Source organism: Parambassis ranga, chromosome 19 (genome assembly GCF_900634625.1).
Source record: "Parambassis ranga chromosome 19, fParRan2.1, whole genome shotgun sequence".
In the NCBI taxonomy this organism is placed as follows: Eukaryota; Metazoa; Chordata; class Actinopteri; family Ambassidae; genus Parambassis; species Parambassis ranga.
In genome coordinates this window covers 4,747,123-4,763,831 of record NC_041039.1, presented here as the reverse complement: position 1 = coordinate 4,763,831, position 16,709 = coordinate 4,747,123, and the positions used below count along the sequence as shown (strand labels likewise).

The following is a 16,709-nucleotide window of genomic DNA, read 5'->3' as shown; positions in this document are numbered from 1 at the left end:
AGACAAAAAACAGAGAAGGGAAAGCAGACAATAACAAAATAATAACAAAATAAAATAAAAAGATGACATCACTGGAAATCACAGTGATGTCATCAAATCACATGGCTGCAGAGGTCCTGGGAACAGTTGAAGGGTTATGTGCCATGCTTAAGCCCCAATTGCATACTTCCTCCTGCAAGTCCAAGCAGAACCACTGGTCCCAAGGACGTTTAGGACATAGCTGCACCTAGAGCTGCTGCAGATCTTGTATGCATTTACAGTATTTAACCATTTCCTCGTCTTCTTTCATCTGAAAAAAAAATCATCACCAGCAATAAGCTCCATTATATTTCCCTTGGAAATGAAGAGGGCGATTGCATACATGAGGCTTTTCTCCATCTAAGCCCTCGGTGTGTTACATGGCTCCAAATGAAAAGAAGAATAGGCTGTGATTACTTTGGCCACTCCAGACAGAAAGACAAGAGCACAAGAGAGATGTAAATTGGAGCATTAATATTTGTATAAGTGAAGCTAGGATCCATGAAAAGGAGAGAATTATGCAGCACTCTGCTCCATTGTGTGATTTGACACTGTCAGCAGCAGTTGTAGGCTGATGTTTGAATCCACATTAACCCCCGTATATGAGCTGACAGTCTCCACCAGAGACACGTGAGAGCGAGAAATGTGGAACATCCATATTTACCGTTTCCATGACCACTGCAGGTCCATGTGTGCATTAAGACTTGTGTGTGCGTGTTAACAGAACATAATTGTTTGCTAATCTGTGATGTGTTTTAGCAGTAGAAGTACCACCCCTGTTTGTGTGTGTTTGTGCATTTAGTGAGCTGGAAAACCAGTGAAACATCAAAGGGGAGTAGCAGGGGACTATTAAACACACACACACACACCACACACAAACCCACACACATACGCACACAGCAGTGCACTGCTGCAGGCGTTTCTATTGCATCAGTAGAGGAGGCGAGACTCCCTGAGGAAGAGGAGCGATAACCAATCCTGCATGAGCTGCAGAACAGCCACAAATGGAGGCAGATTGGGGGAAAAAAAAGACGGAGCATGTTTGTCACAGCTAAACAGACGAGTGAGTGCCTGCTACTGTACGTGACACACACAACATATGACACACACACACACACTGTAAGAGGGAAAGATTATGATAATATCACAAACATGTCAGAGCTGCTGGCCCTTTTCTGCCTCCTTAGTACTGAGCTAAATACATGCCAAATTTGAGTTCTTATAAGCACATCTGGGCTGCAAGTCTTGAAGCCGGAAGTCTTGAAACAGCTGCACCAAGATCATGGTCATCAGGGCATTGAGCGAACCACTGAGATAGTACGGCAGCGTTGCTACTGGCCGGGTATGTTTTTGGACATCAAGCAGTGGGTCCAGGAGTGTGAGTGGTGTCAGGTGGCTAAAGACTCTGGGGCTGCGTCTCATAGTTTTATGGGCCATTTGCTTGCATCCAGGCCGAATGAGATTTTGGCTTTGGACTTCACCCTTCTGGAGCCCTCTAGGGGCGGTTATAAGAATGTTCTCGTGATGACAGACGTTTTCAGTAAATACACCCTGGTGGTGCCCACACAGGACCAACGGGCCTCTACGGTGGCCCAGGCCATCCTGAATGAGTGGTTTTATAAGTTTGGTGTGCCCAGTGGGCTTCATTCTGACCAGGGTCGCAGTTTTGAGAACTTGTTAATCGACCAGTTGTGCCTCCTGTATAAGGTAAAAAGATCTCACACGACACCCTATCATCCCGCAGGGAACGGTCAATGTGAGCGGTTCAACAGGACCCTCCATAACCTCCTGCGTACCCTGCCTATGGCACAGAAGCGGGACTGGGCCTCTTGTCTGCCACAAGTCCTATTCTGCTACAATACCACCCCTCACCGGGAGTCCCCGTTTTTCCTCACGTTTGGTAGGGAGTCCCAGCTGCCCGTAGACTTTCTCCTAGGGCGAGTCCTGGACCCCGTACCAGGGGACGTCCAGGACTGGGTGGTTGAACATCAAGCCAGACTCAAAGTGGCTTTGGAGAATGCTCATGGGCGTTTGCTGGCCGCAGCTGGCTGTCGAAAGGTGCGGCATGACCGCAGGCGTCCGAGCTGCACCCCTGTCAGTTGGCCAGTTGGTGTACTTGCGTGATCACAGTTGTAGAGGGCGCCACAAAATTCAAGACATCTGGAGCCCTGTGGTCTATAGAGTAGTAAGAGCCCCATCCGGTGAGGGTGCGGTTTACACCATTGCTCCTGTCAGTGACCCAGCTCCTGTCTGTGACCCAGTGCAGCCGGGGCCTACACATCCCGCTTTGACATCACCCGTTCCACCAGTTTTGCCAGTTTTGGCTCGTATGAGGATGTGTGGCTGTTAGTTCGAGGGGACTCCTCAGCGGGGGCCCCAGCAGGGACTGACAGGGCAGTATTGACATCAGCTTCAGCCCCAGGGGTGTCTTCCCCCTAGAGGAGTGCTTCAGCAGCAGCCTCTCCATCCCAAGTGGATGGTCCGTGCTCTAGCCAGCAGACCTTGCGCTGTACTTCCCGTCCCACCGCGGGACAGTATCCTAACGTTCACCATCTCCCTCGGCCAGTTGGTCATCGGAGCGATGCAGCCCCAGGGTCTTCTCAAATGGTGTCTAGTGCCCAGATGGCCTTGTTTTGGCCATGGCATTGATTTACACTTCCGCTTGTCATCGTCAGGCTGACGATTTAAAAAGCCTGGGGTAGATGTGGCCAGGTGAGTTATTTCCTTTCAGCCTGCGTGCTGATTACGGGACGGTGCTGTACCTATTTAAGCAGGCAGGTGGCTGCGCGCCTGTCTCTCTTCTTCCTCCTGTGCGGCAGAAGCTTGCAGTGGTAGCCTGCTGCGGTGAACGTGGGGCCGTGGTGTCCAGGTAGGCTTGGTTTGTTTTGCCTGTGTACCAGGGTGAACTGAAATCAATACCGCATGACTTTTGCAGTGAGCGTGGTGGCAGCGTGTTTGTGGCGGGGCTGCGGTCCTCTGTTGCCTTGATTCCACCTGTGGCGTTGGCACGGTAAGATGCCACATTCCTGTAATTAACTAGATCTCCCTGTGCTGATGCTGCTCTCTGATCTGCAGCAGTGGTGGCGACGGGATCGGCTTACCTGGAATTAGCATGGCTGCACAGCGTGGTGGGGATTTCCTACACCTGTCTCATCCTTGCACCGGCGGGTGTTGCTGTTCTGGTCCTGGTATTGTCGCAAGATTTTTGGTCTTCGTTTGTGGATTCTGGGCCAGCAGGTTGAACATTCGCATTCCACACCTGCATGCATCTGTGCTGCTGGGTGTTTGGATTTCCGCTTCGAGTTAATTTTGTTGTTTGGGTATTTTGATTGTTTTGATTATTTTATAGGCCTGTGCCTACTATTTGGTTTTCTTTGTATTGTATTAGCCCCTCCGTGGACCGCCACCTTACTGTGGTGGAGGGGTTTGAGTGCCCAGATGATCCTAGGAGCTATGTTGTCGGTGGCTTAATGCCCCCAGCAGGGTCTCCCAAGGCAAACAGGTCCTGGGTGATGGGCCAGACTAAGAGCGGTCCAAATACCCCTTATGATGGAAAGAAGAACAAGGACCGTGACGTCGCCCGGTATGGCGCAGCCGGGGCCCCACCCTGGAGCCAGGCCCGGGGTTGGGGCTCGAATGCGAGCGCCTGGTGGCCGGGCCTTTCCCCACGGGGCCCGGCCGGGCTTAGCCCGAAGGAGCGACGTGGGGCCGACCTCCCATGGGCCCACCACCGGTGGGAGGAACCGTAAGGGGCCGGTGCAGAGTGGATTGGGTGGCAGTCGAAGGCGGGGGCCTCGGCGACCTGATCACTGGACACAGAAACTGGCTCTGGGGACATGGAATGTCACCTCGCTGGGGGGGAAGGAGCCTGAGCTTGTGCGGGAGGCTGAGCGGTACCGACTAGATATAGTCGGGCTCGCCTCCACGCACAGCTCGGGTTCTGGAACCCAACTCCTTGAGAGGGGTTGGACTCTCTTCTATTCTGGAGTTGCCCATGGTGAGAGGCGGCGGGCTGGTGTGGGCTTGCTTATAGCCCCACAGCTTAGCTGCCATGTGTTGGAGTTTTCCCCAGTATGTGAGAGGGTCGCCTCCCTGCACCTTCGGGTTGGGGAGAGGTCTCTCACTGTGGTTTCGGCGTATGCGCCGAACAGCAGTGTAGAGTACTTGACCTTCTTACGGTCTCTGGGAGGGGTGCTGGATGGCACCCCAACCGGGGACTCTGTCATCTTGCTGGGAGACTTCAACGCCCACGTGGGCAGTGACAGTAACACCTGGAGAGGCGTGATTGGGAGGAACGGCCTCCCCGATCTGAACCCGAGTGGTGTTTTGTTATTGGACTTCTGTGCTGGGCATGGTTTGTCCATAACGAACACCATGTTCGAGCACAAGGTTGTCCATCGGTGCACCTGGCACCAGGACACCCTAGGCCGGAGGTCAATGATCGATTTTGTAATCGTGTCAGCTGACCTTCGGCCTTGTGTTTTGGACACTCGGGTGAAGAGAGGGGCTGAGCTGTCAACTGATCACTACCTGGTGGTGAGTTGGATCCGTTGGCGGGGGAAGAGGCTGGACAGGCCCGGCAGGCCCAAACGTACTGTGCGGGTCTGTTGGGAGCGTTTGGCCGAACCCGCCGCTAAGGAGATCTTCAACTCCCACCTCCGGGAGAGCTTCACCCAGATTCCGAGGGAGGCTGGAGACATTGAGTAGGAGTGGACCATGTTTTCCACCTCCATTGTCGATGCAGCTGTCCAAAGCTGCGGCCGCAAGGCCTCTGGTGCCTGTCGTGGCGGCAATCCCCGGACCCGGTGGTGGACACCGGAGGTCAGGGATGCCGTCAAGCTGAAGAAAGAGTCCTATCGGGCCTGGTTGGCTTGTGGGACTCCTGAGGCAGCTGATAGGTATCGGCAGGCCAAGCGTGCTGCAGCGAAGGCAGTTGTAGAGGCAAAAACTCGGGCCTGGGAGGAGTTTGGGGAGGCCATGGAGGAGGACTATCGGTCAGCCTCAAAGAGATTCTGGCAAACCGTCCGGCGCCTCAGGAGGGGGAAGCAGTACTCTGCCAACACTGTATTCAGTGGGGGTGGGGAGCTGTTGACCTCGACTGAGGGGGTGGTTGGACGGTGGAAAGAGTACTTTGAGGGTCTCCTCAATCCCACCAACACGCCTTCTATTATGGAAGCGGAGGCTGATGACTCAGTGGTGGACTCGTTCATCACCTGTGCTGAAGTTGCCGAGGTAGTCAAAAAGCTCCCCGGCGGCAAGGCACCGGGGGTGGATGAGATTCGCCCTGGGTACCTTAAGTCTCTGGATGTTGTGGGGCTGTCTTGGTTGACACGCCTCTGCAACATCGCGTGGCAATCGGGGGCAGTGCTGCTGGACTGGCAGACCGGGGTGGTGGTCCCTCTTTTTAAAAAGGGGGACCGGAGGGTGTGCTCCAACTACAGGGGGATCACACTCCTCAGCCTCCCTGGGAAAGTCTACGCCAGGGTACTGGAGAGGAGAATTAGACCCATAGTCGAACCTCGGATTAAGGAGGAGCAATGTGGTTTTCGTCCTGGCCGTGGAACGCTGGACCAGCTCTATACCCTCCGCAGGGTGCTGGAGGGTTCATGGGAGTTCGCCCAACCAGTCCACATGTGTTTTGTGGACTTGGAGAAGGCGTTCGACCGTGTCCCTCGCGGCATCTTGTGGGAGGTGCTCTGGGAGTATGGGGTCCGTGGCCCTCTGCTGAGGGCTGTTAGGTCCCTGTATGACCGGAGCAGGAGTCTGGTTCGCATTGCCGGCAGTAAGTCAGACCTGTTCCCAGTGCATGTTGGACTCCGGCAGGGCTGCCCTTTGTCACCGGTTCTGTTCATAATTTTTATGGACAGAATTTCTAGGCGCAGCGAGGGACCGGAGGGGATCTGGTTCGGGAACCATAGGATTTCATCTCTGCTTTTTGCGGATGATGTTGTCCTGTTGGCTTCATCGAGCCGGGACCTCCAGTGTGCACTGGGACGGTTTGCAGCCGAGTGTGAAGTGGCTGGGATGAGAATCAGCACCTCCAAGTCTGAGGCCATGGTTCTCGACCGGAAAAAGGTAGTTTGTCCTCTCTGGGTGGGAGGAGAGCTCCTGCCCCAAGTGGAGGAGTTTGTGTATCTCGGGGTCTCGTTCACGAGTGAGGGAAAAATGGAGCGGGAGATTGACAGACGGATCGGGGCAGCTTCCGCAGCAATGCGGTCGCTGTACCGGTCTGTTGTGGTGAAGAAGGAGCTGAGCCGGAAGGCGAAGGTCAATCTACGTTCCTACCCTCACCTATGGTCATGAGCTTTGGGTAGTGACCGAAAGAATGAGATCGCGAATACAGGCGGCCGAAATGAGTTTCCTTCGGGGAAAGGGTGGCTGGGCACTCCCTTAGAGATAGGGTGAGAAGCTCAGTCACCCGAGAGGAGCTCGGAGTAGAGCCGCTGCTCCTCCACATCGAGAGGAGCCAGCTGAGGTGGCTCGGGCATCTGGTTCGGATGCCTCCTGGACGCCTCCCTGGGGAGGTGTTCCGGGCATGTCCCACTGGGAGGAGGCCCCGGGGAAGACCCAGGACGCGGTGGAGAGACTATGTCTCTCGGCTGGCCTGGGAACGCCTCGGGATTCCCCCAGAGGAGCTGGAGGAAGTGTCTGGTGAGAGGGAAGTCTGGGTGTCCCTGCTTAGACTGCTGCCCCCGCGACCCGGCCCCGGATAAGCGGTGGAAGATGGATGGATGTATTGTATTAGGTTATATTTTTGTTGTTGTAGACTTTGCATTTAGTATCTTTTGATTTATTTATCTTTGGTTAGTTATTGGGTTATTTCTATTTTTTTCCTTTTTGATATTCAAAGTTGTTTTGTGGGTTTTCTTTATTTTGGTGTGTGTGTGTGTGGATGGATGGGTGTTCCTATGTTGCCATGTTGTCGATGTGGTTGGGTCCCTGTGGTCTGTGATTAATTTTCTTTTGTTGCTGTACAGGAGCTGGGGCGCAGTGGTGGTGGTTCCCCTTCCCTGGTGGTGGGTGTTCTTCACGGTTTTTTGTTTGGAGTGTAGTGTCACAGGTGTAGTTTGATCCCTACTTGGTTTGTTCCTCTGCCCTGGTGAGCCTTAGTCTTGTCAGTATTTTTATTTATTTTGCAGGGCCATCCCAACCCATCTCACTTGCTGAACTGGCAACATATTTTATAAATAATTTTAAACATGGTCTATGGATCTTACTGTTTTTGTAATTAAATAAATCTTCTTTTTGTGGTACCCGATCCTTGCCCTGCGTGCGATTCGAACCTGTGTGTCCTTTTCTTATTTTCTGGGTTGAGGCCCTCGCCTCCCCGGGTGGCGTTATTAGCACCCTTTTCCCCTTCCCTCCTGAGCTCCATCACAGATTGCTTGATTGTTTCGGTTCGGGGCGCGTGTTCTGTTTAGTTCTGGACATGCGCATCAAGTAATACAGGGAGGCGTTTTTACCACAGCATAGAGACGAGTGTTGCCAACTTGGCATCTCTCTCGCTACATTTCGCGGCTTTCCAAACTTTTTTTAATCAAAAGAAACTAGTGACTCTCTCTGGTGACGTTTGAAAACTGACGTGAAAACACGTATCATTCCGCAGTCAGGCTACTGTCTTCGACAAGCAGCAGCCGTGAGCTCCTCCCCCGCCTCAATGCACTCCGGTCAGTCACTGTAGCTTCACGCAGCAGGTTCAGCTGCAGGCAGAGCAGAGAGACCCACACCACTCCGCGTTAAATTGTGCACAAAGCTGCCGAAGGTCTCGTCAGTGCTTACAGAGGGGGATGTAAATAGCATATTTTAATGGCAAAAATAAAAATAAAACCACCGGCATCAGTACTGTTAGCATTGCATAGCGGTAGTCATAGAGTTTAGTCTATCCAACTAGCATGTCGTTCTCTGTCCAACGGTGGGAGTATGTGCGCACACGTGTCTGTGTGTCTCTGTTTGTGTGTGTGTCTGTGCATGTGTCTGTGTGTGTACACGCATCGTGCCTCTGTGCGCAGACAGCAGCACTGAATCGTAAACGCACAACCATGCAGACTGAAATGACATGCTGCTGTGCAAATAAATTAAATAACATGAGCTGTTTAGTTTGTTTAATGAAAGAACAAGGTGTAGACTGGTTCTATAGGAAAGGTTTTTTTGAATGGCTTCTGTTATGATCTGGTGCTATATAGAAATTAAAAAGAAATGAAATAGACTTTACCTGATATGATAGGGGAAACACTGAACTGATTCTTAAATATGTTGAATGTTGGACAATTAGGATATATATTTTGTGCTCATCTGGTATTTCCAGAGTGTTAAAAGTAGAAAAAACCTCAACATTGTAAACCGAACTGAACCGAAAAACGTGACCTCAGAACCATGATACGAACCGAACCGTGGATTTAGTGAACCGTTCCACCCCTAGTTTTTACAGTGTACAGTTTTTAACCATCATGCAATAGTTGTTTAAGGATATGCTCATTCTGGTTTTATCCCTCTTGGCTCCATTCTGATATTTTACTGTAAAATATAGCAAACAGTTCACATCCCATTTGATTCTAAAGCAGCAGCATTTTATACCATTGTTCCATTTGCGAAAATCCTTGGGCAGAGTATATATTCGCTGTATCAGCAGTAGTGGGTATGAGAGCAGCCTTTCAGATTATCAAGTCATTTTATGGTTACACTAAGATGCTGTGAGCTGCAGTAAGTGCTTATGTTAGCATCCACACAACAGTGCAATTTCCCACAGGCTCAAAGGTCAAAAGTGTCTGTTCAATAAGCATAATTTATTCAACGCTCAGGTGGAACTAATGATGCATTATGGTCTTTTCTGTTGATCTTTACAATTCTGCATTAGTTTAGGGGCACTTAAAAATAAAAAAAAAATGATATGAAATAAAATGACAACTGAAGGTGTTTTTCCACTGCAAGAACTCATAAGCTGTTTTCAGGTGGACCACTTCCTTATGCAGGAACTTTGTTTTAGGGCCTATTGCAGCATAGATACACAATAGCAGCTCTAAAACACTGAACCTAAAGCAAAAGATGTGTAGATGGATATGGACAGATGAGGTGATGATGATTATTCCACAGGTAAAAGAGGGGAAGTTCCTGGCCATGTTCATGCTTTGGCTTTGTTTGCTAATGCTTAGCTCATAGGAAAGCCACTAACTCACAATACCTGAGTCACACTGACCCAAAACTTTTTACAGTTTTTCTGGCCCTACCACACGTAACTATAATTTGCAGGATAAACCATGCAGCTCCTGAATAACCAGAGCTCATAATTTCCAGCTGCTTTGTGAGTAATTAGTTCACTTTCATTCATAAATGGCACAGTCCTCACTTGCCAAACAACACTTTTTAAGGCGTAAACATGCTGACTTTGATTAACCTGCTTCAAACATACTGGGTGTGAACTCTCTAACTTATTTCCTGCAGACAGTTTGAAACCTTAAATCCACTAGTTAATAGGAAAAATGCCATGACGTTGGCACTGACTGATGAACTCAACATTCACTTATGCATCTCGCATTTCACACTATTTTACGTCAGTGCTCTGGGAGGGAGGATTAATTAAGAATAATCTCGGGGGGTCATGAAACCTAGCAGCAGACCATGTGTTTGCGCCGGCGTGGCTTTAAATTTACTTTACATTCTCATCTCCCATATTTTCTGTCACCAAGTACAGCGTGTAAAAGTGTCCAGATTACATTAATATTGTCACACGCTCCCAGCATGACTACACTAGGCACTGCTCAGAGCTCAACACATTATTAAACAACCACAGTATAAATACCCTGAGGCTGAAACTTGCAGAAAACGAACCTTTTCCACAGCATGTGAAGAAGTAACCTCTATGCCATCATGCTTCATACCCTCTGTTTATTGTGTTACAGAGATATACTATCATTAGCTGTGTGTAGCCTACCGTACACTCTTTGGGCACATGCAGATGCGGGATGAATGCATTTGTCTGCACAAGAGAAGGCACAGCTAGAGAGGTGAGCAGGCACAGCGAGACTAAAAACAAACCTCAGACAGCCAGCTGCCCTGTTTACACTGCAATTCAATCCAGCAGTCTGCACAGTCGGAATCTGCATGTTTCACTGATATTAGTTCTGGACACAGTGCGATTGGCAGAAACAAAGCTGCAGTTAGAGTTAAGGTTGGGTGATATGTTAAATTTAACTATAGTAATTCCAATAAAAAACCGAAGACAAGGTATCTGATAGCAAAATCCTGGTTACTGTATGCTGTGTGTGCACATCTGGAGAGTGTGTATGTAAGAGCAGGTGAACGGAAATGGCTCAAGGTAGCAGCTCATGTGTTTAGCTATAGGGCTAAAATATACAGTCTATGCAAAAAACGACAGCTCTAAGATACAGAAAAATATGTCCTCCAAAGCAGTTGGTAAAGGGATGTATGATTAGCAGGAACAGTTAGCACATGTAAACCATCCTATCCAAGCAGAAAATGAGCCATAGGAAAGATACAGACAAATGCGAACAATTACAGAGACGGTGATTCACAGAGGATTAGTGTTATCAAAAATATGATAGGTAATTTGTGGGGGAATTTTTACGTAATATTACAGACGTGACAAATAACAGTAGGATTAGGATCACAGACAAGCTCTGCAATTATTAGAAATGTTCAGAGGTATCCAAGTAAACCTAGTGATTTTCACCCACTGATTACTTTTCAGTCAGTATCTCTGGTCTTTATGCAGCAATACCAATTGTTTTGGTTCAAATACTCCTTGCTTCTCCTCTATTTGACCACCAGATCTACAATAACACCAGCACATCTGGGTCACAGTTACACACCTTCTACTATCACACTCTGTAAACACCATTTTCTTATTACCATGGCTTATTTAAGGGCATATTGAGAAAGCCATAGTTGCATTGCAACATTGTACGCATGTAATGCGTTAATATAGTTGTTAGGATGACCGTGTAGCGGCTTGACTTTTCAAGTAGGAGGCTTGAGACATCGGTGGAAGTGAAGTCTATTAAGATATTTATTTCGGCATGTACGGCACAACATCAATCAATTGACCCACATGCAGGGACCCACAGGCAGCATGTGGTCCCAACAGCACACAAAGAAGCCACCCATGAATACAAAATGGCCGCCTTAAATAGTTGATGCCACACCTGGAGTCCTCTCCCATTCCCAGATGGGTGATCTCATTCTCCTTCCATTTTACCTTCACCCCACCATACACCTTACCCCAAACACAAAGCAATATATATTTACAATACATAAATGGAATTCTTTTTATTAATTTAAAAGCTAGTTTAAAACTCATCACTGTAATTGTCCCTCAATCAAACAATACAATCCCCCTGCACCTATTTCCTCAATGGACTAGCCCGGAACTATAAATAGCTGCTGTTCCAAGAGGGACTCTTTTGACCGTCACCCCTGGCCACAACAAAAGGTAAGAGCTGACACCCCTCACACATTAGCACTTAATCATTAAAAACACACAATCCAATCATTGTACTGCTAATTTAACAATCTATTTCTTTGTGTCTTGCAGATAATGCTTCCACCCAAATCCCACCAGCAAACACCAAACAACAATAAACAAGTACTCTGCTGTGTGCTGTGATTTTATTTTATTTATTTTATTTTATTTTCTCATCCCACTGCCACAAACAAAAATCATACTCCCTACATGGGTTAAAGGTGAACCAAAGAGGAATAACTGCTAGCAAACACTGCTAACAGTAATGAAGAGGCCCTTCATACATTCTACAATAGTATTTCAGAGTAATATAGTATTTCAGAGCAATTTGCAGCAGTTTCCAATAGCTAGGGTTTGTTGATTGAGCCTCAAGTCATGCGGCATTTGGGTCCCTAATCTGCACCTCTGAGGAGACCATCACTTGTCTTTCTTTCCAGTCCTGGCCGCAGACTTTCACTTCAATTATCCAGCAGATTATTGGCATAAATGAGATGCTAACACTAACAAATCTTATAGCACTACTGGAGATTTTCTTTTGTCTGCGACTTTTGAGCAGGTGAATGAGAGTAAAGGTTGTTAATATATAATGATGAAGAATGAAGACGATATGACACGCACATGTAAGCTTAGTCATTGTTTTTGTTAATAAATCCTCCTTACAATGTGTAGTGCCAAGACAATCTTCCCTGTGTTTGCCACCATTTTTGTATCCATTTTTCCGTCACTGTTGTCTGGTCCTGTCATAGAAAAATGACAATTCCATTTTACATCCTGCCCACACTGCTCCAATTGTCTTTGTTTTTCAGTACAACCTCAGGAAACAGCCGTCAACAAGAGCACAACCAAGACGCTGAGAGTTGTGGGCAGCGATCCACAGGTCTGGACACAGGCTACGGCGAGCTCAGTGTCTACAGAAGGATGCAACTTTCAGGCAGAACTGGATCAGGTATTGTACTTCACAGCAGGTTATGTTCAATACTTGCTATCATCATGTCCTAACTACATGTCATAGGGAGGTGATGGCACTGAGTTATATAACCCTCCATTTCTAATCGGCAATTTTGTTTCCATGCTGAGGCAGAAATGTCACAGTGTACTGTACAAGAGAGTTAAAAAAAGTGTTTGCTAACATGTGACCCAAACAAAATGCAATGGTGAAAAGGCAAGCAGGCATGCAGACACACAACGGAGTTATCCTATTACAGACAAATCCACACACAGGCACAGATTTACACCGAAACACAAACACATTATTGGCACTGACCTTGAAGCTCCAGTAGTTTGGTTGTTGCTAGGGGGGGGGGGCAGAGAAAAACAAGAGCAGAGGAGACAGAGGAAAGGGACGGGCGAGGGAAAGGAGAGAGAGAGAAAAAGCTCTGTCACTCTGTGAAGATGTGCAAATTGATATACCAAAGTGTGACTGAAGTTTCGATACATTGTTTTTGTGCATTATTGTTAAAAATGACCACAACTTGCAATAAAGTATAAAGCAAACAAACCAATAAATTGCCTGTTTTTTTTTTTGATTTTTTTACAATTAGTCCTGGTGAGAAAAAGGATGCGCTAATTATTGTGATGATAGCCAGAATAACTTGCGTTGTCCTTCACTGCCATCATAATAGGCCTTTAATTGCTTGTAATTGCTTCTCAGCAATTAATCAAATGTTTACAGTGACTTCACACTCACACTAATGATGAGGCAGCTCCTAAGAGGCAGCTCCTAAAAGCCAGCCTCTGTGGATGGATGCGGAGTTTCCTGGCGTGGACCCAGGAGTGACCGCGTGTGTGTGTGTGCGCGCGCACACACACACACACACACACACACACACACACACACCCCTCAAGATGCAAGTGAGGCTGGATTTGTAAAATTTACGTGTGAAAAAACACATTTATTCCTTTTTTGACCTCCAGTTGACATACTTTTGACCACATTATTAACACTGCCAAATAATGTCTGCGAGTCCCTGGAAAACACTTTTTTCAGAATAACTTTCACTCTTTATGTTACTGACTCAGTAAACAGGTTTAAACTCAAGGTCTTTACACTGATACTAAAACATTAACACAAAGGATATGAGTACTCCAGAGAAGTGACCTTTAGTAGACCATATGAGTTTGCAGAGCTGCGTATAATAACTGTTACAGGATATTAAATTTAGTTTTCATCATGTGTCATGACTGGACTTAAGATTGACTGGTGTTTGGTGTTATTGTCCTAACCAAGAGACCAGCCAGTCAGGACATTTTACAGACTGTTAGTTTTAATCCAGGAAACGATAACAAGAGGCCAATATTTCCAGTAGCTGGAAATAATTATTGTGGAAGTATTTGACATCTGCATGTCATATTGTTTTCGGGATGGAGGCGGCAGAAGGAAACATTTTATTTTATGAAATATTGTTATGTTATGTTGTTATGAATGGGTATGTAACCCAAACCTTGATCGTTACCCTAACCTAACCCTGAGCTAAACCAGTAGCTTGTAAGTGCCCTATGACTACATGATATTGGTCCATATATGTTCTGGTTTGCACATTTATTTTTTATACTGTGCTAAAAAGACACCCAGAAAAAGCAAATAAACACGAACAATCATCTAACGTTTAACTTTCCTCAAATGTATCACATGTGATATTTTGGAAAATCTAATAAAAACTAATGATACTTATTATCAAATTTACTAAAGTACAGTGGAACTATGATTAACCACCCATAACTGGATGAAAAATAATTAATTATGACTTTGTAACTGTCATATACTCACAGTGACATGTTTGACTTCACTCTGATTTGCTACAACAACTTTACTTTTCAAAGCCAGGAACATCAGACATACTGCATGACCGCAGTGCTTTGTGGTCTGACAGCAGATGTCAATATCTGACTGAATGCAGGCCTGTTAGACAATAAGCCCAAGTAACTGACTGACGTGTAATTGACTGATGTGCCAACCTCTTCACAGCCTATTTGACTTGAAGCCCAGTCTGACATCAAGACTGAATGTCAAAAAACAAACAGCTGGACTAACAGTGAGATTTTACAGAAAAAATAAGCAGTAGGCAGTTACAGAAACATGCCATCTTAAGATTTCGGTATATCAGTCTATATGTTCAAAAGCAGAACATTTTTCACTGTGCCATTATTTATTTAGCAAAAATGAAGCCAAAAAGAAATACATGTTCAGTCTTCTACAGTGGAAAGCATTCAAGATGGTTGTCAATCTTCCTGGGGATGTTCCAGCAAATTCAGCCCAAGATCAGATCGTGCAATGCTCAGAGAAATACAAAAAACCCCAACTACACAACTACCAACCCACAGCTACATGTCAGAGTCTACAGACTTCACTGAGCATGCTCAGTGGTAATGTGACAGCACAAGTAGAAGAAGACTGAACAAGTAGAGTTTGTTTGAAGGGTTACCAGGAGAAAGACTCTTCTGTCTAAAAAGCACATGGAAGCAGTTTTATAGACACAGGGCCTGGACACCTTGCAGTCACCTCTGTATACCAGAGTGTTAGTGTGTAGAGACAAATGTGAGTCCATCTGCCTGACAGTTAATGCTTAGTGGAAATTGGCTCAGACAACAGAAAAACTATCCAAAACACAGCAGCTAATCTACATCTGAATGACTGAAAATCAAAGAATCAAGGTTTTGGAATGGACTAGTCAAAGTCCAGACCTCATCCTGATTGAAATGATGTGCCAGAACCTTAAGAGCATAAGCAATATGCTCAAAATCTCAATGAACTGAAGCAATGTTGCAAACTTGTGAACATGACTTAGTTCCCATCAAAGTTAAGATTTCTGTTTCTGTAAAATGGCATCAGAGCCTCCTCCTGTATTCACATTCACAAATGTAAAAAGGAGAGTTGACGCTAACATCATTTCTGCTGGATGATTACAGATGTACTACAGTCTACAACACCCCACCCCAAAAAGTGTTCCCATTTCTTAATAGTTCCATGCTCAATTATAGCTTTCAGTGCCTCCTAACACATTCACAGTGTAACAACCTGCCTTATCACTCATAGCTCTTTGGTCGCAACACACAAGTCTGCAGATGTACAAAAAGCTGTCACAACAAACGATTCGGAACAATTTCAGCAGCAGTGAGAGTGCGCTGAACAAAATTTGGAAAACGTAGTTGTCACAGCACTTCACAGTGAATTTGCATAACATCCAATGTTTTTAAGTTAAAGTTCAGAAAAAGAAAAGGAAAACGTTTCGATTGGTGGTCAGCTTTTTCTAATTGACAACCAGCAGAAACTGTCAGCTCTGTCAAATACATTTGGAGATAAAGTCTTTCAGGCAGCTAAATGGAATACTAAGTCAGTTTTATTGACAGCACAGATGTGTTAATGTTAAGTTCAAACACATTCCTTTAATATTTAAAATTAATTTAATTCATGTTTGGGCAGCTGTTCTGAAATTTGTCCTTGGAAATTCAATGTTTGAAAATCCCTGAATGTGATTTGAAGTAAGCAGGACAGAAGGAAGAACAAGCCTGTGGGCTACCGTAACCTAGATTTTAGAGCTCTGTGTGGCCTCTCGGCTTTCGTCCAAGACTGGAGACAAAAAGAGAGCCATCATACCTGCATCTGATGCCGTGCAGCCTCAGTCTGAACAAACACACAAGTCGAAACATTTGTTACATATTAAAGCTACTTTTTCTGTGTTTTCTGTACTTGTGTTTCTAGACTCAAATAATGGAAATTAAGGCTATAGTGTCGACTCTGTGGAGTGCATCCACCACATAGAAGCCAAACATAGAAGCATCAGCTACTAAGCCCCTGCTGCTGAGCTCAAATGCAGTGCAATTTGACATTTGAGAGCAGAATGCATAGACAAAAGTGCCATCTGGATTTTTATGCTAGCATGGACACCTTACTGAGCGTCTGCTTTCACATATGTCACATATGATAGCCCCCAGCAACCTAGAGAGTGAGAAGCACAGCAATATTTTTAGCAGGAAAACCCAGACCTCCCTCTTCCTGACCACCTCCTTCAGCTCATCCAGGAGGATATCAAGATGTCCCCTCACCAGCTGACAGATATGATCCCTCCACTATGTCCTGGTTCTGCCCTGGCACCTCCTCCCTAATGGACATGCTCATTAGCCAAACCTGATGTCCAAACCAACTCAACTGGCTTCTCTCAATGTGAAGGATCATAGATAGAGATATTCCTTCACTTGTGGACCCCAAACTGCAACC

At 46.3% G+C, this 16,709-nt stretch overlaps 1 protein-coding gene across 2 annotated transcripts in view; it reads right to left on the bottom strand.

Annotated features, from left to right (window-relative positions):
* srcin1b (SRC kinase signaling inhibitor 1b) overlaps positions 1–16,709 on the bottom strand; it is an 88,814-nt gene that overhangs the window by 38,164 nt on the left and 33,941 nt on the right. For both annotated transcript variants that reach the window (XM_028430985.1, XM_028430984.1), the window contains exon 3: positions 12,759–12,785. In XM_028430985.1, the coding sequence (XP_028286786.1) occupies positions 12,759–12,785 (27 nt within the window). The remainder of the gene's footprint in view (positions 1–12,758; positions 12,786–16,709) is intronic.